Raw genomic sequence first — 21,627 nt, forward strand, 5'->3', positions numbered from 1 at the left:
CCTGTACTTTGTGACTGAATTACAGTCATGAGCTTAATTTGTGCAACACGACACCAACACTAGTAATGTTTCTATTGTCGGAAACACGGTTTGAAAACAAACCTGCAACAATGGAATTTTGTGTTCTGTTGAAACATAATACACAAGCCTCCTTTAATGAGGAATATAGAGTTGGAGATCTGAATCATAACATACAGGAGTCAATTTTATAACTTTGTGCTGCTGGTGCGAGCTTCATGCAAGAGGAGAGCAAATTGGGAATAATGAAAATTCATGCCCCCAGAAACTTGGAGGACTGATCTCTCCGAGCCCAAGTTTCTGATATATTTTCCCATCACCTGGAGTTCATTACCGGGTGTTAATGTTGCAAACCTTTCACAATGTAGTGCAAGCTCTAGTTATAGTGAGAGCAACTGTTACTAAATGGTTTGGTTGGGGCACTATTCTGAAGTATATATGAGAACTGGTTTGAATCTGGGTGGAGGGGAAGGAAAAGAAGTTTGTGCCCACCTGTCCTCCTGGGTTTTGTGAATAAACCTATGTTAAGGAAAGACTGGCTCCAGATTCCTGTAAATGAACAGCAGCACATGCCTGCTCTTTGGAAATTGGTTCATGATACTGTTACATGCAGTATTGAGGGGGTGTTTCTCCCAGGTGAACTCTCTGAAAGATGATACCATCTGTACTCAAGGCGGTGCAAAAGTGATGGATTGCCTCTCGTAGAGCAAGAGAGCATGGGAGACCAATTGGTTCATCGTATCAATTCTGGCTCTTTGTTTAATTGTAGAACAATTTTAATACAGAAAATATATTTGTGTTGTGTTACGAGGAGTTCCTGGAATTTTACAACATTGGAAGGGGGCCTCAGAAGCAAAAACTGGTTGTGAATCTGTGACTTCGAACATCATGGTTGGAAATGCTGCTTCATAAACTACAGCTCGATTACTGAAGTCTGCTGATTAACATCAGCGCCCCATTTTAATGTACATGCATTACAGACTTTCAGATCTATCCTTTTAGACTGGGAACCGTCTGTCCCTCCTGTAAACCTGGTGAACTGAAGCACTGGCATGTTTGTCCAGTGACTTTCAATATTGTTCACTGAATCGTGTCATTGTTCATGAGTGTGACTCTCAAGTTGTAAAAGCATTTTAAAGGTGCATCATTACTTGTTTCGACTGCTGTTTTAAAAAATAAAGTACACATGCCCCACTAAAAAGCCACATCATAAATAAAGGATGTGGAACAGAAGCGAAGAAAGAAACCACAACAGTGAATTTGATAAGAGTGCATGCAATGGGCAGACAGCAGCTCATTTGAAACAAACACTTAATAAATACACACAATATGATCTAACTTCATCTGATGATCGGCTAATTCGCTTAACGGTTTAGTCAACCGAATCACATCTGCGACTTTTTAAAAAACTTATAACACTTGACCCCCCCCTAGGCATGTGAATAATTTTATTTGGCCCTAATGAAAGCCAGGGCAAGGAAAAAAAATCACAAATTTAATTAAAAGGCTTCAGGGATTTTACTGAGTCCTATTCAAAAGAAATACTTGCTGCAGATTTATTTACAAGTGGCGAATTATCTATCATAATTCCTCATGAATTTGTACGTTGTCCAAAAATCGTACTCCAAAGAACTAAGCTAGTGGATTTTTATTTCCACTTCTCAGCTGAGGATCACGTGCTTCATATTCAGCTGCTGAACCAAGATTTGCACTTTGTCTTGCACAGAAATCTGGCGAATGTCATAAGATTGGAACTGAAATAGGAATAATTTCCAGTGCTATTTTATAATTAATCATCACCAAATTGCTTGTGAAGTTTGAACCAAAGGACAAGCTGCAGTGTATTCTACAGCAAACCCAATAAATGGCAGAGGAAAGTATTGAAAAATTACTCAATTCTTTATTAATAATGAAATAACTGGCAGTGATCCAATACGGAAAAGTATAAGTGAATAGCCTAGCTGTATCATTACTGGACTTGAGCCAACATCAGAGAGACCACAGGTATGACATAAAATAGTTGTCATGTGAGGATATGTCTGTATTGTTAGTCATTTTACCAAATATACTGGAATGAGTGTTGTTCTTGCCTTTTTCTTCATTGTCTCCTTATTCAATAAAATTACTGGATGAAAGGAGACCCACAAACAGTTTCTGATTGTAATTGGGCTATAACTTGGTTCATTGAGCAAATGTGCTTCCATTTCTTCAGTTTACAAGAAATATAGGCACACAGGAACAGGAGTAGGCCATTTAGTCCTCAGGCCTATTCAACCATTCAACGTGATTGTGGCTGATCTGCAACCTACTTCCACCCACTCACCTTTGTCCCATATCCCTTCATCCTATATCCCTACATACCTTTATCCTATATCCCCACATACCTTTATCCTATATCCCTACATACCTTTATCCTATATACCTTTATCGTATATCCACACATACCTGCAACCTAACTCAACACACTCGTCTTTGTCCCATATTCCTATTAACTTTTATCCAAATGCCGACATACATTTATTAGTAATATTTTTTTTTTTAAATTTAGAGTACCCAATTCATTTATTCCAATTAAGGGGCAATTTAGCGTGGCCAATCCACCTACCCTGCACATCTTTGTGTTGTGGGGGCAAAACCCACGCAAACACGGGGAGAATGGGCAAACTCCACACGGACAGTGACCCAGAGCCGGGATCGAACCTGGGACCTCGGCGCCGGGAGGCAGCAATGCAAACCACTGCGTCTTTTATTATTATTATTAATAATAATAATCTTTATTATTGTCACAAGTAGGCTTACATTAACACTTCATTGAAGATACTGTGAAAATCCCCTAGTCGCTACACTCCGGCGCCTGTTGGGGTACACAGAGGGAGAATTCACAATGTCCAAGTCACCTAACAAGCGCATCTTTTGGGACTTGTGGGAGGAAACCAGAGCACCCGGAGGAAACCCACGGCGTCATGGAGAGAACGTGCAGACTCCACACAGACAGTGGCCCAAGTGGCAATCGAACCCAGGATCCTGGCACTGTGAAGGAACAGTGCTAACCACTGTGCTACAGAGCTGCCCATATCATATATCCCTACGTACCTTCCACATATATCCCTGCATACCTTTATCCTAAATCCCTACATACTATTGCCCTTTTTGCACCGGAGGCACCAAGAATGTTGCCAATTAATAATGATGATATTGCTTTTCAGAGTCGCCAGGTATCAAATGATACCACCACAAGGTTCAACCGGATATTGATCAAAGACCCAACAACCAGTTAGTTAGTTCAAGTTCAATAATGGTTTATTTACACACAAGATTAACTCACACATGCAACATAAAAACACTACAAGCTAAATTATACCTAACACTACAACAACCTGTACTTAACTTCAGGCACCCGGCTTTGGCAGAGGAACAAGGCCTTTGTTCGGATCTGGAGTGGCTGGGTCTGGAGAAGTAACTTCGGTTCTGCTGGGCTCATCCGTTTGGTAGCGATCGTTGATCTTGAACTTGCTTCTGGTCGTGGTGCTGCAGTTGGCTTCAGGTATAGGCCGGGCCGAAGAGTGGCGGTGTGCCAGAGCCAAAAGAGGTTGAGCACATGGCAGAGTCTCTCTTTATCCTTTGGGGTTTCGAGCTCTTTTGGGCGATCCTCACCTTTGGACCCAATAATTCGGCAGGCTTCGATTACTGCCTTCAATTTGAGCCAATAAAAGGGCGGGTGCCTTGATGGCTGGGCTTGTCCTGAGCGGTCATTGACCGTGGCTGTTTGGGCTTCCTGGGTGAAGGGAGTGGCGCCGATGTGTCTGGAATTGTATCTATTACCTGAGTCCCAGTCCTTTGTCCTGGGGGAAATGGGCCAATATGGGCGATGTGGGGTGCAGATACACATTTGGGTGCCGGAGAGACAATTACGGAGGGTAATACTCAAATGGGTCTGGTGCTGGTGTTGTCCCTTGCTTCTCCCGGATGGATTTCGCTGCCGGTGTCGCCTCGTGCGCACTTCCACTTCAGCTGGCCCTCCCGTCTTCCGCCTGGATTCTCCTTTTTCTCTGTTCCTGTGGATGTCAAGTTTGTTAACGTTTCCCTGCCTCCCCCCCCCCCCCCCCCCCCCCACCTCCCTGATTCTCCTCTATTGTTTCCTGTCTCTTCCCTCTTTCCCCCCCCCCCCTCCCGTGGTTTCCCTTTCCTTCCTCTTAGATTGAGCTGTCGCCCCCCCCCCCCACCCCCTACCCCGGTCTATCTCGCCCTCTCATGCTTTGGCTACTATCCCCTGGTTCTTGGCTACCTGGCGATCCTTCTGCTTGTTTGTTGGCCACAAACAGGTCCCGGAACAATTGGGTGAATGGCTCCCACGTTCTGTGGAAGCCACCGTCTGACCCTCGAATGGCGAGTGTGATTTTCTCCATTTGGAAAGATTCCGAGAGGTCGGACAGCCAGTCTGCAGCTTTAGGTGGTGCTGCTGACCGCCAGCCAAACAGGATTCTATGGCGAGCGATCAGGGAGGCAAAGGCAAGGGAGTCTGCCCTCCCCCCCCCCCCCCCCCCCAGGAATAGATCTGGCTGGTCCGAAACCCCGAAGACCGCCACTTTCGGGCATGGTTCCACCCTCACCCCCACCACTTTAGGCATTGCCTCGAAGAAGGCACTCCAGTACTCCACAAGTCTGGGGCAGGACCAGAACATGTGGGCGTGGTTGGCCGGGCCTCCTTGGCACCGTTCACATCTATCCTCAACATCTGGGAAGAACCTACTCATACGGGTACTTGTTAAGTGGGCTCTATGTACCATTTTCAGTTGCGTCAGGCTGAGCCTTGCACATGGAGGTGGAGTTGACCCTATGCAATGCTTCGCTCCAGAGTCTCCACCCTATTTCGATCCCCAGGTCCTCCTCCTATTTCATTGTTGTTGCGTCCAGTATGGTGTTGGCCCCATCTACCAGTCGGTCATACGTGTCGCTACAGTTTCCTTTCTCTAGTATGCCTCTGTTAGCAAATATACATTTAGGCTCTGAGTTTGCCTGAATCCTGTACTGGACATATTTCCCTTGAGTCTTTGTGAGTATCCATGTTTCCTTTGCAAGTGGCCATCCCAGATGGCTACAGTCCATCCTCTTGATCCTAAACGCGAAGCATGGTGGATCACAATAGTGACCCTTCATCTGTTCTTTGGTGTGCCGGGTACCCTTAGTCAAGGACAGGTTCTATACTACTCTGCCCTATGTATTGGAGCATTTACCTCAGTTTTTAATACATCACACATTTATAAATTCTAAGAGGGCACTATAACATTTCATCATTCATTTAACTTCTTTACACAAGGGGAACCTCTAACTGTCCTTACCTACACTACACTTATGCTGCTAGGTAATCACCAAAAAGAACTTATATTACAGTACAAAAATTTTAAACAATAGCAGCATCACATTCCTACTTAACTTATTACATTTACCGAAACGCAGACTTTATTTATCAGAAAAGGGTTCAAAAAGAGTGTGGGGTCTGTTGAAGTCCAACAAAGGGGGCTCGGAGTGTATATATCGGGGAGCGGGAGGCTCTCCTTCGCCATTTTCGAAGACTAAATGTCTGAACGACACTGTATTGCAATAACTAATAGGGCTTCTACAGTGTATGAGAGGGAATACCATTTTATGATGTTTTCGCACCATGTGGGGGTGTCGGTGTTTATTTTCATGTGAGGTGTGGTGTCCGGGCTAGGAGTCTCATATTGTATGGTCATGATTGGGGCCAGTGTGGTGTGGGTTATAGGGGCCGTCGACGCGCGCAACTGTAGTGATCCAACGATGATCATAATGGAGGTTATCAGTTTTGTCTTCATCTTGTCTTTTGTTCCTTGGATCTTCGTATATTCCTGGGGGTGCAAGCATAATATCTGTTATTACCTTTGTTTAATATCTCATTTGTCTGTCTGTTTCTCCTTAATATCAATTTGCCATTAGAATTGTCACCATGTGTGACTCCCTCATTTTTTTTTAAACCGACCATTTTGGAGACAGACATCCGAAAAGGACATTCTGTTAAACTGCAGCTTGTGGTCGAGGGGTTGAGTGGGAGGACAATTTCTCCGTCCAGCGCCGAGGTCGTTTTTGTAATCGCAGCAAATTTTGTTTCAACCAAGTGTGTTGAACATGTAAACAGCAGTTGGGGTTAGCGACCGAAGGGTCACCGGAAACCGAAGTTGAGTGCAGAGTCTATGGCAAAGAGCATTCTTTAAACCAAACGCAAAAAATAACAGATCAGGGGAAAAAAAGACCTGCCAGAGACGGTAAAGAGTTTTAAAAACTTTTCCAAATCAGTGATGGGAACATGGGGTGCGTATGAGCCGCGCGGCAGGGCAAGAATGGGTGGAATCCCCGGGTAGGGCGGTGATAAGGGCCATTGCTCCACTACCCGAGCTTGGCTGACTGAATACATAGGGGGCCCTCAGGCAGGGCTGGGATTAGTGCCGTTACTCCACTGCCTGGGTGACCTTACACGAGCGGAAAGAATTTGTAACATATGGACTCCGAGATTGTGCAAACGAGTAATCATGACTGCATCAAGAAATTTAGTGGACGGGCGACATTAATTAAACATTCGAGACCGGAAGAATAAAGTGTATCAAGAAATTTGAGAAATTAAGGCGGGCAGGCTCCATCAGAAAATAGGACACCGTAAATCTCAATCGGTTCCTTTTTCTCATCATCTGGACACCTCAGGGTTCCATATCAAAAAGCGTCGTAAGGGGGTTACCATAACGGGAGTCAGACTCTGCTCAGCACCATCTCCCGGTTGCCAAACTCGTGTCTGGCATTTTCGTGCCGGGGCCGCTTGGGCCATCGTGGGATCTGAATCGTCGTTCCGTATCAATCGACAAGAATTATCGCCGTGCCAATGGGGAATTCTTGGGTCAGAAGGGGCGGTAGCTACAAAGGGCAAATTCCCATCGTCGGGCGGTGGCTCTGGTTGTGGCAATGAAAGGGGGTATGAGGGGCCAAACATATCTTGGTCGGGGTTCCTGGGACTGGGGCCTGGGCGGTTGTGCCATTGGTCGTTGATTTCAAGTATGTCTGGAGCGCTGTCGCTAGCTTCCAAGTCAAGTTTAAGGTGGAAAGTTGTTCCTGGGGGTGGAGACAAGGTCGGGTCTGTGGACGTGCTGTCCTGGCTGGGGGAGGGTGCACGTGCTGTCCTGGCTGGGGGAGGGTGGACGTGCTGTTCTGGCTGGGGAAGGGTGGACGTGCTGTGCTGGCTGGGGGAGGGTCGGACTAGGTTGTCAGTGGGCGGGGCGTAATCGTCTGCCATTGCCAGGGAGACGTGGTGCGAGTGGCTACACTGGGTTCCATAAACCTTAAGTTGGTTGATATGAAACCATCTTGACTTTCCATTAGGATACGTTATTTTATATACCAAGGGGCTTACGTTATCTGAAATCGAGTAGGGTCCTGCAAATTTAGGGGAGAGGAATGCACTGGGGTTATGGGAATCCATCGCCTGCTGACCGACTGTATACTCTACAGAGTGCACTGTTTTATCAAAGTAGGCCTTACTCTGCTTTTTCCTAGCACCTAGTCGGACAGCTGCAGCGAGCTGGGAAGCCTTAACATTTTCCATTACCTGTTGGACTGCTTTTTCGTGGGTGAGGGCGGTGACTGTGGGGCTGGCCAAATCAAGTCCTAATAAATATTCAGCTCCTTTCATGGGTCGTCCGGTCATAAGGGTGTGAGGGGTGAAACCTGTGGAACTTGATACCGTGTTCCTAATAAACATAAGTGCAAATGGGAGAACTGTGCCCCATGTAATGTTGTGCTGTTGCACCATTTTCCTGTTAGTCGTTTTTAGGGTTCTGTTCATACGTTCCACAAAGCTGCAGGATTGTGGGTGATGGGCAATATGGAATTTTTGTTTTATCCCAAAAATCATCACAACGTTCTGCATGACTCTTCCTGTAAAATGCGAACCTTGGTCCGATTCAATGCTGCGGGGGAGTCCCCCGCGTGTAAATATTTGCTGTGTTAAAATCTTGGCTGTTGCCTTAGCCGTGTTTGTCCAGGGGGGAAATGCTTCCACCCATTTTGTGACGGTGTCGATCACTACCAACACATATTTAAAACCATTTCTGCAGGGGGGGAGGGGACCAATATAATCTAGCTGTAAATTCGTCCAAGGGCCATTAACAGGGCGGGTGTGTCTTAACTGACCTTTCCTGGAGTTTCTTTCTGTATTATTTTGAGCGCAAATTAAACAATTTTCAATATAATGTGTGGCGTCTGCTTTTAAATCAGGCCACCAGCACAATGGCCTCAAGTGGGCAATGGTGGTTTCTATCCCCTGATGTCCGTGTCCGTCATGAAATTGACAAATAATCTGGTTCCTGTCCTGGGTGGGGACCACATAAATTTCAGTCTTTAATACAATTCCGTCCTGTACCGTCGGTGTGTTCTTGAATTTGTCATAGGGGGCTGGGAAGTTACCTTTAAAATTTGCTGAAGAGTGTTGTCTGCCTTTTGGGCCTGTGCTAAATCTTGGATATTCGTCTGTGAGACCTGGACTGCGTGTACTGGGGCATTCTCGGGGGGTTGCCAAAAGTGACTGTGTCGTGATCCTGCCTTTGCTAGGGCGTCTGCTTTTACGTTACCGGGTGGGGAGGAACGATGATGGCTTCTGACTTTTATTATGCCATATTTGCGGTCTTTAGCCGTTTCAAGAATGTGCTTCAGTAATGGTGCTGAGGGTAGGGGTTTACTGTCGGCGGATATGAATCCTCTAGATTCCCACATGGGCAGGAATTCCGTCAAACTGTTACAGACATATAAACTGTCCGAATATATATCTGCAGGGGTCGGGAACGAATCTGGGTGCTGTACGATGTAAGCGATGGCTGCTAACTCGGCTGCCTGCGATCCTAAATGACCTGGTAATTTTAGCGATATCTCCTCTAATGCGCGTCCCTGCGCGTCTTTCACATACATGACGCATCTTGTAATCCGTTTTCCATTATGAACGGTGGAGGAGCCATCTACATAAATTTTTTAAGATTTATCCGTGGGCTGGATTCTCTGCGGTCTGATGCCTGCTTTTGTGGGTAGCGATTTAGGAATAAAGGGTCCTGTGTTGTGCCTGGCTGCGATGATTTCACAATCATGTGGGGTTCCTTCATACTGAAAATTATCTGCTAAAACTGTGTGTGTCTTTGTCCTTTTTACTGTGATGTCTCTTCCTTGTAAGAGTAGGGTCCAGCGCGCTGCTTTAATCTGGCTAATTGAACCGTCCTTTAACCTACCATCTAAAAGTAGTTGCGTTGGGGTGTGCTCGGTTAAAATCGTTAAGGGGTTGGGCCTGTGATGTATGCGAAGTACTGAACAGCCTAAAAACCTGCGAGCAAGTGCCTTTCGCAGGCTGAAAATCCTTGCTCCACTGGGTCCAAAACTCGTGAGGCATAGGCTACGGGTCCTAAACGATTGTGCCTTTCTTGGAGTAGTACGGCCGATAGGGTTCGGTCGGTGGTCGCTACTTCAATGGCGTATGGTGAGTGTGGGTCTGGTACTTGCAAAGCGGGGGCTGTACCTAGGGTGTGTTTTCATGCATCAATGGCATCCATATGCTGTGGAAGCCATTCCCAAGGGGCGTTCTTTTTTAGGAGCTCGGAAAGTGGGTCTGCTTTGGTGCCGTCTATATGGTTCCTACAGTAACCAACCAGTCCTAAAAATGACCGGAGTGCAGTGACATTATGGGGCAAGGGCAATTTAACAATCAAATCAATCCGTTTTTGCTCTATCTCTCTTTTTCCGTGCGTGATAACTGTGCCTAAATAAAAGACCTTTGCTTTTAGGATTTGGGCCTTTTACGGGTTGACTTTACATCCAATTGAGTGTAGGAGACCTAGTAGTTCGGAAAGAAGCAAAATGTGCTCTTCCTTGGTTTCAGTTTGACAGAAAATTCCACCTTTTCTGTGCAGATTTTACTTCGGAATGACCTGCCTTGAATTCTTAAACTATGACCCATCCTGGTCTCTCCCAAATAGGCAAAATGTTTTCTCTCTATCCAGCCTATTTGTTCACCTTAATATTTGAAATTGTTGATGAAATCATCCCTTAAACTTCTAAATTCCTGAGAATACGCCCTTAGATTGTGTAAAGCCCTCTTGTAACTTATCCCTTAAAGTCATGGTATCATTCTCGTAAACCACGCTGCACTTCTTCCAAAGCATTTCTGACGTTTTATTACCAACAGGAGCGGAAACAGAGTGTCAGCAGTTCCATTGAATCCCAATATTTGGATAGCTGGGACCCTGTGACAGCAGAAATGAGTTTAATTGGCCACTTATTTTTACAACACCTGCCATCATGCTTACCTGAAACAAGCACAGATGTCATCAGAACTCCATCGGGCTGACCTGAATGAATTGAAACTCTTGAACTCATCATGCTAACTTGCAGTTAATGGGCATTTGGTTTTTAATTGAATCGGTTTGTACAATACTAATTCTCAGAAATGTAATGAGCAGTAACAACTGGCAGTGACAGCTTTATTGCAGCTGAATATGTTTTTCCAGGAATATGTGCTTATTCCGTGAGAAGTTGAATTGAGTGCTATTAATCCTACATAGGCAACTCAGTGATGTCATTGCACAGCTGTTTGCTGAGTCAACTAGACTGTATCAGATTTCGCCTATATCCCAGTGCTCTGTGTCTGCACTGTAGTTTCAGTAGTTTCACGACGTCATTTTTGCATGTTTACATTTAGTTCAGTTAGTTTCCTCCTCTCCCGCCCTCTCTCTCTCTCTCTCTCTCTCACTCACACACACTTACACTCTCTCTCTCATTCCTCTCTATGGAAACACACACGCGGGATGAGTTCCATCCCACTAACTAAAGCTATGATCCATATTGTCCATAACATTGGAATTAGGAGAAGGAGTAGGCTATTCAGCCCTTGGAGCCTGCTCCACCATTCCACCTGATCTGGTTGTGGCCTCAACTCCAATTTACCATCTACCTCTTTAACCTTCGACCCTTTTGCCTTTCAAAAATCTGTCCAACCCAGCCTTGAATAACTTCAAGGGCCCAGCCTCCACCGCTTTCTGGGTGGAGAATTCTTCTATAATATTAATTATAATATATTTTTCAATATAGATAACCTTCTACCTGCCTAACTGTTCAGCGAAGTAGCATCTATACTTCAATCATAAGAACAGTCCATCTCATTTGCTTATGAGAAAAAAACACAACCTTTGGAGAATGAATTAATTCACTCAAACAAGCTTGACAAAAAAATAAAATGATGAGTCATTGACAATTTCTCTAAATGCTTAACTTCTAATAGTAACTTAACCTGTTGCAGCCTTACAATTATGCTTTCTGATATTATCCAAACCACTAACCATGTGATTCTCCCAAGCAGTGTCCTGGCCATTGTTTTTTTAAATACATCTCGGGTGCAATTCAGAGGACTTAAACTAAGTCCAGTTTTGGGCACATTTGAATTGGGCCTGGATTCACCGATTCTGCGGCTATGTCCGCAAGATCCGTCTGCTCTTAAGACCAGAAAGGCGGCGCCACCCCTGCACTGATCCTTCGTGCGGTGAGGGCCTAACATCCACGCCACGTAAAGCGCCCGGCTTTACCTGCGGATACGGCCGGGGAATAGCCGGGTCCGTGACCATGCATGCGCATGGTGGCCTGCGGCGGCCGCGCCATGCAACATGACGCCAGCCGCGCACAGACTCGACCTGTCAAAAACTGCCCTCCTACAACTGCCCCCGCCGAAGCCCCCCTGCCAGCGGAATGGCTCCCCGCCCCCCCCCCTCCCAACTGTGGCGGCTCTGGACACAGTCCGCAGCCGCCATGCAAGGTCCCCGAATAGTGTGAGCACACGCGAGCAACGCTGTTGGGGACTGGGTCTGTTGGGAGAGGGCCTCAGGTGACGTCCTGAGGTCGTCCATACGGCATGTGGCGTACTCCCCGAGTACGGTGCTTTTGACTGGGCGGAGCATCGCAAAACCTGCACCAGCGGAAACATGGATTCTCCGGCCGATCGGCGAACGCGACTTCGCCGTCAGCAATCGGAGAATCCTGCCCGGGGTGTTTATTGGTGGCTGCAGCGCCGTGATTCACCCCACTATTCACCGGCACTTGGCTGTTTTTTTGGGCCTCGGGAATTTCTCCCCGATAAAGGTTACACTTTAGTTGATTTCCTGCACTGGCGAGCTGAGAGCTCACCAGCAGGACCGCTCTTCGCAGACCGGGCGCCATTTTCACCGGCTGCCCTGATCTCTATACCCACCACCCCCCTTTCAGGACACATCCTTCATCCTCCCCCCCCCCCCCTCCCGGGCCCCTAGCAGTGCCAAACTGGCACCTGGGAAACTTGGCACTGCCAGCCTGGCACCCTGGCAGTGCCAGGTTGGCACACTAGGTGCCTGTGGTAGTCGGTAGTAGGGGTATTACGGTACCCAGGTTGATGCTGTAAGACCATTGGTGTGGGAGGTACCTGAGACAGGAAGATCATTGGTGAAGCCTGCCTGCTGGTTCCGCCCAGTAAGGTGGAGTATAAGAGTCTGTGTCTCCCTAGCAGCTGCATTCTGTACCTGTGCTGCTGGGGGAAACATCTAGTCCAATCAAGCCTTCAATTGTCTTCCAATCTCGCTTCTGGAGTCATTGATCGAGCATCAGTGCCCAGATGGCATTGCCAGGAACGGTAGTGCCAAGGTGTCTGAGTGCCAGGGGGACTGCTAGGATACTACCCTGCCCTATCCCTGATCACCCAGGATCTCTAATGGCCTGCGAGATCTCCGGAGGTGCCACCACACCTGGTCCACATTTATGGAAACCAGTGCAAAATGGCACCCAGGCAAGGTCTCACAGGCGCAGCCGTTGACTCCTGCCTGCTGGGCGCAACGTGGTGACTGAATCGCGCCCATAATTTCTATTTAACAAACGCCTCTTCTTTGGAGTAGAAAAATGAAGGGGGTAAAAGAGAAAACAAAACTTTTAAACTGAAATCATTTTGCTGTTGTTTAATAGTTATTCTGCAGGAATCCAGGATATCTCGGTCAGATTTGTTAGCTTTCAAGAAGCACGCAGAGCATAGGAGCTTTCAAAAGCATTGCAGACAGACAAAACTGATTTTGTTGGTTTTCTTGGACGTTTTATGTGGAGTCATTTTATAATTAATACTTGAGTGAAGCAAATAAATGGAGTTTGATTCTTGTGGCAGTTTAAAATTATGCACATAAGGTTGGATACTCATCTTCACGGAGTGAGCAAAATGGGTCGGATCGGATTGACTCCCCAGTATACAGTCATTACAATCGAATAGCAGGTTGGGCGGTAAATCTGATATTGCATGTTTTGCACCACCATCCATGATAGCTATCATTACATAGGATATACAGCACAGAAACAGGCCATTCACCGGAACCAGTCACGCTGGCACTTAGAGAGGGCTGGTTTAGCTCAATGGGCTAGAGAGCTGGTTTGTAATGCAGAACAAGACCAGCAGCATGGGTTCAATTCCTGTACCAGCTTACCCGAACAGGCGCCAAAATGTGGAGACTAGGGGCTTTTCACAGTAATTTTATACTTGTGACAATAAAAGATTATTATTATTATTATTATGCTACATTTGAGCGTCCTCTCATCTTTCTCATTAAATCAATCATCGTAATTCTCCATTCCCTTGTCCCTCAGATGCTTACCTAGCTTCCTATTAAATACAACTCTGCTGTCGCTTCAACCACTCCCTGTGTTAGCGAGTTCCACATTCTTACCACTCTTTGGGTAAAGAAGGTTGGGGAAAGAATCATGGACCCTAAGCACAGTATAATCAGCTTAGTAAAACAGAGACTCTGGAATACAAAAACGGTGCTGAAAATGCATTGGACTACATTCCACAGCATCAGCGGATGAGGGATTTCTGGTTGACTATCAACAAAGTGGTCACCCAAAAGACAGTTCAGGACATGCGGATGATTTAGAAAGAGAAACTGGTGACCACCCTTAAGGACAGCAGAGAAATGCCTAAGTTAGCAGAATTGTCCAATAGGCGCATCGCGTTGAACTGATCTGAGATGCCCAGCAACCTTAGGGGAGGGAAGGATGGTCCTGGGCAACTTAGTATCTCTGACATCTTCCTGGGACTTTGGGAGACTCAGGGTCTACTCCATGTGGACCTAGAAACTGCGATTGCTGTCCCCAAAAGTAAATACCTAGCACCTCCCACTCAATAAAACAATCTGAGTTTTCCTCAAATCTCGAACAATTGAAACCACCCAGGCTTTCCCTCAGGCAATCTCCAGCACAGGTCACCTAGCCTACATTTAAAGCTACAGTCCCAAAATATAATTATCTTATAAAGAAAAGGTACAATCATAAAACATAATCGTCTTACAAACCTCCCAATTGCAGCAATATAAGGAAACATTGATAAATATTTAAAAGGAGAGATGCTGCAATTGGGAAGAGAATGGGGGCATTGGGATTAGTGCTGGATTGCTCTGAATGGCCTCTTTCTGTGCTGTAAGCCTCCATGGTTCCACCACACCATGGGTTTGTCATCAGAGTCGGCCCCATTATGTTTGATCGTGTATGAGCGTATATGATATTATTTGCATTAATTTGCTTTTTAATCTGGCCTCGTGTGTTTCTTTGCTAGGTTGATTTGGAGCCTGAGGGAAAGCTATACATCCAGTTAGACATGATGGAGGTGACTTCTGAAGGTAAGACCCAGCCTGTCGCCGAACCAGCACTTAACATTTGAGTCCAGTACTACGTTTGGTGTTTAAGGCAATCAACAAACCTTTCCTCGCTGTTTTGATTTTCTTTTTGTACTCCCGGCCCAGTTTTGAAACTAAACGAGAAGTAGTGCACCATATTTGCTGCAGTTTTGAGTTCATAGAATTTGCAGTGCAGAAGGAGGCCATTCAGCCCATCGAGTCTGCACCGGCTCCTGGAAAGAGCACCCTACTCAAGGTCAACACCTCCACCCTATCCCCATAACCCAGTAACCCCACCCAACACTAAGGGCATATAAAGTTTAGATATATTGTCCTTTCAAATGGAAATTAAAGAAATCAACTGTTTTTTAAAGAAAGCTCTTAATGGATTTGACTAAATTAATTTTGAGGGAAGGATTCCTGTTGTTTTTTTAGCTATGGCAAAATCAAAGATGTATAAACAGGTTTATGATTCCATTAGAAATTGTGCAAAGCATTTTTCTCCCTCTTTGTTGAGAGTTGATAGTTATTTAGTTTACTGTTGTTCAAAGAAAATGTACTTTAATTCAATTGATAATTTGAATTTGTCAGTAGAGACTAGTGATCCCAAGTTTGTTCGTTCGGTAACCTGCAGCAATATCATCCCAATTTAAAAGAAGGCCAAATTGCACCGGGTCAATTTTCAGTGAGGATTACTTTAATGAAGCTTAATGTCATCAAGTGTTGCAAAATTATTTCGGCAGAATAAGTGCCCTGTGGAATAGCTATATAGCTATATTATTTTGGAAAAATACAGTAGTATTTTTTTTTTAAATGTTTTTTATTCTCCATTTTCACATTTTCCTTCAAAATTTACACCCTACCCACAGACAGTAAACGGTAACAAATACAAAATCAATCCCCTTAACAATACCAACGATCCCATCCTCCCACCACCCCAAACAACGGCCCACCTGTCAATATATTCACCCAATAAAACAAACCCTCCCACGGTGGAAACAAAAAACAAAGGAGGAAAAGAAAAAGGAGTCCGGGACTGCCCATGGTCACCATTAACCTATAGAATCCCCCCCCGCCCCCCCACACACACTCAACCCCATCCAACCTCTGAAAGAGTACCGTACATGATACCCAAGAGTTGCAAACATTCCCCCCCCCCCCCCGCAACTCCTCCCGTCCATTGCCTCTTGTAAAACTCCTCCCCCTAACCTCGGTTCCTTCCCCCCAACTTTCCACCCCGGCTAGACCACTTGGACCCTGTTCTGCCAGGCTCCGATGGCCGCAGCCCCTCCCCCAACCTCACTCCCATTCACTGGCCGGCTTACACCGGCCAGCGTGCGGGCCCCCGCCCGGGTCCCTTTCCCCCTTGCCCAGCCCTAGGAAAGCCCAGAAATCCCCTTTTAGCACACAAACCCCACATATCCATCTACACCCCAAAGAGCCCTCATTTTGAGTGAAAGTCCCATCACTTCCCTTGTTCAAATATATACAACATTGGCTCCTTTAGCCCCTACACCCGCACGCAGTGAAACAAAAAAGAAGAAAATACAATCATGAGGTTACATCGGCACATGTAAATTTCTCGGCACGGTCAATTTCTCAGTTCTGCCACAGTCCTTCTGCCTTCGCAAACTCCTCCGCTGCTTCCGCCGTTCCAAAATAAAAGTCCCTGAGCTTGTAAGTCACCCTCAGCTTTGCTGGATATACAATGCCGCACCGCACCTTGCTAATGTACAGTGCCCTCTTCACCCGGTTGAAGGCAGCCCGCCTCCTCGCCAGCTCCACCGTAAAGTCCTGGTATACAAGTATACCAGCTCCAGCCCACTGCACCCCCCACTTCTGCTTGGCCCAGCACAGGACCTTCTCCTTCGCACTGTACCTACGGAAGCACAGAGTCACTACCCTTGGCGGCTCACTCGCCTTTGGTACAGGCCTCCACGACCGATGAGCCCGATCCAGTTCATATCGGGAGGGATCCTCCCCCTCCCCCAATAGTTTTGCCAGCATCGCGGCAAAATACTCAGTCGGCCTCGGTCCTTCAACTCCTTCGGGCAGTCCCACAATCCTCAAATTCTGTCGCCTGGATCTGTTTTCCAGGTCTTCCATTTTTCCTCGCAGATCCTTGTTAATCTCCATCACCTTCTGCATCTCCTTCCCCATCGAGGTAAGTTGCTCACCGTGCTGCAATAATGTCTCCTCTACTTCCTTCAGCACCTCCCCTTGCTCCCGCACCTCCGCCACTGCGCTCGCCACCGCCGTGGTCACCGGGGAAATCGCCTCCTCCACCAGCACACTCAAAACCTCCCTCATCTCCTTCCTCATTGTCTCCATGTATTTTGTAAACTGCTTTTCGAATTCCGCAGCCATCAGTTATTTCTTCAGACGTAAACAATGCGGCCTCCCCTGGTGCTCCATCCTCGATTTTCCTTGGTGACCCCGCGGTGACCTTTCCCCTTCCCGACAGACCATCAGCTGTTTTTTTTACGGCCGTTTTATTGCTTACCCTCAACATTTTCCTTTACTGTGCCTTCACTCTGCCGCCTCTGTGCCTTCTCCCCGATGTTGCCGCCTCCGTGGACCCTGGGACCGGGCTTAAAGCCCCGAAAATGCCATTCCCGAATGGGAGCCCTCCATTGTGCGGCCGCCTCCCACCCACCGTCACCGGAAGTCCTGGGAAAATACAGTAGTATTGATTGATGTTGTGAAAAGGATATAAAATATATTTTAAGTAACAGGTTTGTGTGTGCATATCCGTATGTATTGAATTTGATATCTTCAATTTCCAGTACAACATTAATTGAAGTATGTTGTTCCTATTGACAACATCTACAAAATATTGAAGTAAAGGGAAAACAAGAGCAATAAGCAACAACATATTTTTATCTTGCTGAAAAAAAGTGTCTACTTTCACTGGTCAATATATACGCGGTTCTACATGGTATAAGATTGGTCTTATTGGCAATGTTCTAAGTGGTGCCCAGCCATTTTCTCTCCATGCAAGCTTGATGCTGAAATAAGGGGCGGGATTTACCGACTGTTCACACCAGCGTGAAATTCCGGTCCCATGCCGGCGGATGGGTTTCCCGGTGACGAGGAGTGCTGTCAACAGGAAATCCCGTTGACAACTGCGGGACCGGTAGATCCCACTGGAGGGCCACCTCCCCCGCCGAAAAACACGCAACGGGCTGGCCGGTAAACTTAGATTTAGATTTATCATCAGGTGTACCGAGGTACAATTAAAAGTATTGTTCTGTGCACAGATAGTTCCATACATGAAAATATATAAGACATACGATAAATACACAATGTAAATACATAGATATTGGATGAAGCATATGGAGTATAGTGCTAACAGCAGTAGAGGAGATGCGTGGAGAGATCAGTTCAGTCCGTAAGAGGGTCATTCAGGAGTCTGGTAACAGTGGGGTAGAAGCTCTTTTGAATCTGTTCGTGCGTGTTCTCAGACTTCTGTATCTCCTGCCCGATGGAGGAAGTTGGAAGAGAGAATAATCCTGCTGGGAAGGGTCTTTGATTATGCTGCCCGCTTTCCCAAGGCAGCAGGAGGTGTCGACAGAGTCAATGGATGTGAGGCGGTTTTGCATAATGGACTGGGCTGTGTTCACGACTGTGTAGTTTCCTACGGTCTTGGGCCGAGCAGTTGCCATACCAGACTGTGATGCAGCCAGATAAGATGCTTTCAATAGTGCTCCTGTAAAAGGTGGTAAGAGTTAATGATGACATGCCAAATTCTCTTCGTTTCCCGAGGACGTATAGGCGCTGTTGTGATATTTTGATTGTGGTGTCACCCTGGGTGGACCAGGACAGATTTTTGGAGATGTGTACAGCTAGGAATTTGAAACTGTCAACCATCTCCGCCTCAGCACCACTGATGCAGGCAGAGGTGTGTACAGTACTTTGCTTCCTGAAGTCACTGGCCAGCTCTTTAGATTTGCTGATGTTGAGGGTGAGATTATTGCCATTACACCACACCACTAGGTTCTCTATCTCCCTCCTGTACTCATACATCATTGGTCGAGATCCGACACACGAGGCTCGTGTCATCAGCAAACCAGTAGAGTTGGAGCCAAATTTTGCCACACAGTTAAGTGTGTATGAAGAGTATATTAAGGGACTAAATAGACACCTTGCGGGGCCCCAGTATTGAGTACTATCGTGGAGGAGATGTTGCTGTTTGTCCTTACTGACTGTGATCAATGGTCAAAAAGTCAAGGATCCAGTTGCAGAGGGAGGAGCCAAGTCCTAGGTTTTAAAATTTGGTTATGAGCTTGGCTGGGGTTATGGTGTTGAAGGCGGAGCTGTAGTCAATGAATAGGAGTCTGATGTGGGAGTCCTTGTTTCGAGATGCTCCAGGGATGTGTGTAGGGCCAGGGAGACAGCGTCTGCTGTGGACCGATTGTGACGGTATGCGAATTGCAGTGGATCCAGGCAGTCTGGAAGTATGGAGTTGATGTGTCCTATGACCAACCTCTCGAAGCACTTCATAATGATAGATGTCAAGGTCGCCGGATGGTAGTCATTGAGGCACGTTGCCTGGTTCCTGTTTGGCATCGGTGTGATAGTGGTCTTCTTGAAGCAGGTGGGCACCTCGGGACGGAGTAGGGAGAGGCTGAAGATGTCCATGAACACATCCGCTAGTTGGTCCGCGCAGGATCTAAGTGCACAATCAGAGATTGTCAGGACCCGTTGCTTTCCGTGGTTTCACTTTCAAGAAGGTCAATCTGACTTTAGAGGCTGTGACGATAGGTATGGATGTGTCCAAGGCTGTTGGGGCAGTTGACAGCGGTTTGTTGGCTTCTGCTTGAAATAAGCATAGAATACATTGAGTTCACCAGGGAGGGGTGTGCTATTGCCAGAGATTCTACTTGGATTTGCTTTGTAGCCCGTTATGCTGTTTAGGCCTTGCCACAACCGACGAGAGTCCGTGTCATTAGTCTGTGACTTTAGCTTAGTCTGGTATTGTCTCTTAGCATCACTGGTGGCTTTGCAGAGGCCGTACCGAGATTTCTTGTACAGGTCAGGGTCACCTGTCTTGAACGTCTCAGACCTGGACTTCAATAAGGAGTGGATCTCTTGGTTAAACTATAATTTCTGGTTGGGGAACATACGCACTACCTTCTTTGGCACGCAGTCATCTACACATTTACCGATGAAGTCTGCAACAGTGGTGGTATACTCATCTAGGTTGGCCGCTGAGTTCTTGAATATGGACCAATCCACTGCATCCAAGCAGTTGTGCGGGAGCTCTTCCATTGCGTCAGACCAGCACTGAACAACTTTTGTAATCGGTTTCTCCTGCTTGAGTTTCTGCTTACATGCCAGGGGGGGAGCACCATCTCATGGTCCGATTTTCCGAAGTGCGGTGGGGGAATGGATCCATAGGCACCCTTGATGTTTGTGTAGCAGTGGACGAGGATGTTGGAGCCCCTGTTGGGACTATTGGTGGAATTTTGGCAGTACACTCTTGAGGTTAGTCTGGTTGAAGTCCCCGTCCACGATGAACAAGGCCTCTGGGTGTTCTGTTTCACTGTTATTTATAGCGATGTACAGTTCACCAAGCACATTCTTCACTTCCTTTTTGAAAAATATTTTACTGAGGCATTTATATAAATACACATCAAACACAGCCATAATACAAAACAAGCAAACAGGGCTGCGAATAATCAAAACAGCTAAATACCGAACACCCCACCATCCCACCTCCCGCTCCCCTACTCACTTTTTTAACCCACCCCACTGCTGACTTTTAACTATTTCCGAAGAAATCGATGAACACCTGCCACCACGGGGCAAACTCCTCCGCAGACCTTCTCAAGGCAAACTTCACCTTCTCCAGCCTGAGGAACTCTGCCAGGTCCCTCACCCAAACCCCAGGTTTCGGCCATCCTGCCATTCCAATAAAATCTGTCTCCGGGCTACCAGGGAGGCAAAAGCCAAGACATTGGCCTCTCTCGCCCCCTGGACCCCCTGGTCTTCTGACACTCCAAAGATCGCCGTTTCTGGACTGGGGACCGCATTCTTCACTTCCGATTGGGGTGGGATGTAGACTGCCGTGACGATGGCAGAAGTGAACTCCCGTGCAAGGTAGTATGGGCGACACTTCACAGTCAGGTATTCCAGGTATGGGGAGCAGTAGTTTACCAGGGTCACCACATCTGAGCAGCAGGAGGAGTTGATGAGGAGGCAAACCCATCCACCCTTCGCCTTGCCTGATGCTGCCATGCAGTCCATCTGGTGAATTGAGAAGTTGAATGGCACAAGGGGTATCAAAGACATCTGCGAGGTAATTGCTACCCTGAGCCAATCATTTGGATACAAAATTAGCCTGACGATAGAAGACAAAGGGTGGTTGTAGAGAGTTGTTTTACAAACTGGAGGCCTGTGACCAGCGGTGTGGACTCACAGTGTGGCATATTTGTGTCTATTGGAAGCTGCATATATTAATACACATGGCACTGTTCTTTGCAAGCAGAAAGAACATGTACGCACATTGCACCTGTTTCAGCTAAACAAAGTAAGTGACAGCCATTCGCTGTGCCATTCCTTAGTGCAATGCCTTGATTAATCAGGGTCAAGTTGCCTGGTATAAATTTCAAACAATGCTGGATCAGTCAACTGTCAGCTGCCATCAACTGGTGCATTCTCCATGGTAGCGCCTCCACCAATCAGAGTCCACTTGCTAATCAATCAGCACTCTCTTCTCATACAGTATAAATTGTTGCTTTCCCCTTATATTGGTATTCTTGGAAATTTCCTAATGAGTGCAAGATAAAATACTTTGACAAGACTTTTCTTTTCAGCAATACTCAAACCAAATGACAAGCCATTGTCTGCTGGAATGGATTCCTCTGCCTCTACGTCAGATTTGGAGTTGGCCTCCTCC

At 46.6% G+C, this 21,627-nt stretch overlaps 1 protein-coding gene across 2 annotated transcripts in view; it reads left to right on the plus strand.

The window, feature by feature from the left end:
• The window catches only part of prkcha (protein kinase C, eta, a), a 302,477-nt gene that overhangs the window by 98,592 nt on the left and 182,258 nt on the right, over nt 1-21,627 (plus strand). For both annotated transcript variants that reach the window (XM_072491907.1, XM_072491914.1), the window contains one exon: nt 14,666-14,729. In XM_072491907.1, the coding sequence (XP_072348008.1) occupies nt 14,666-14,729 (64 nt within the window). The remainder of the gene's footprint in view (nt 1-14,665; nt 14,730-21,627) is intronic.

The sequence above is a fragment of the Scyliorhinus torazame genome, chromosome 2, assembly GCF_047496885.1.
Source record: "Scyliorhinus torazame isolate Kashiwa2021f chromosome 2, sScyTor2.1, whole genome shotgun sequence".
NCBI lineage: Eukaryota > Metazoa > Chordata > Chondrichthyes > Carcharhiniformes > Scyliorhinidae > Scyliorhinus > Scyliorhinus torazame.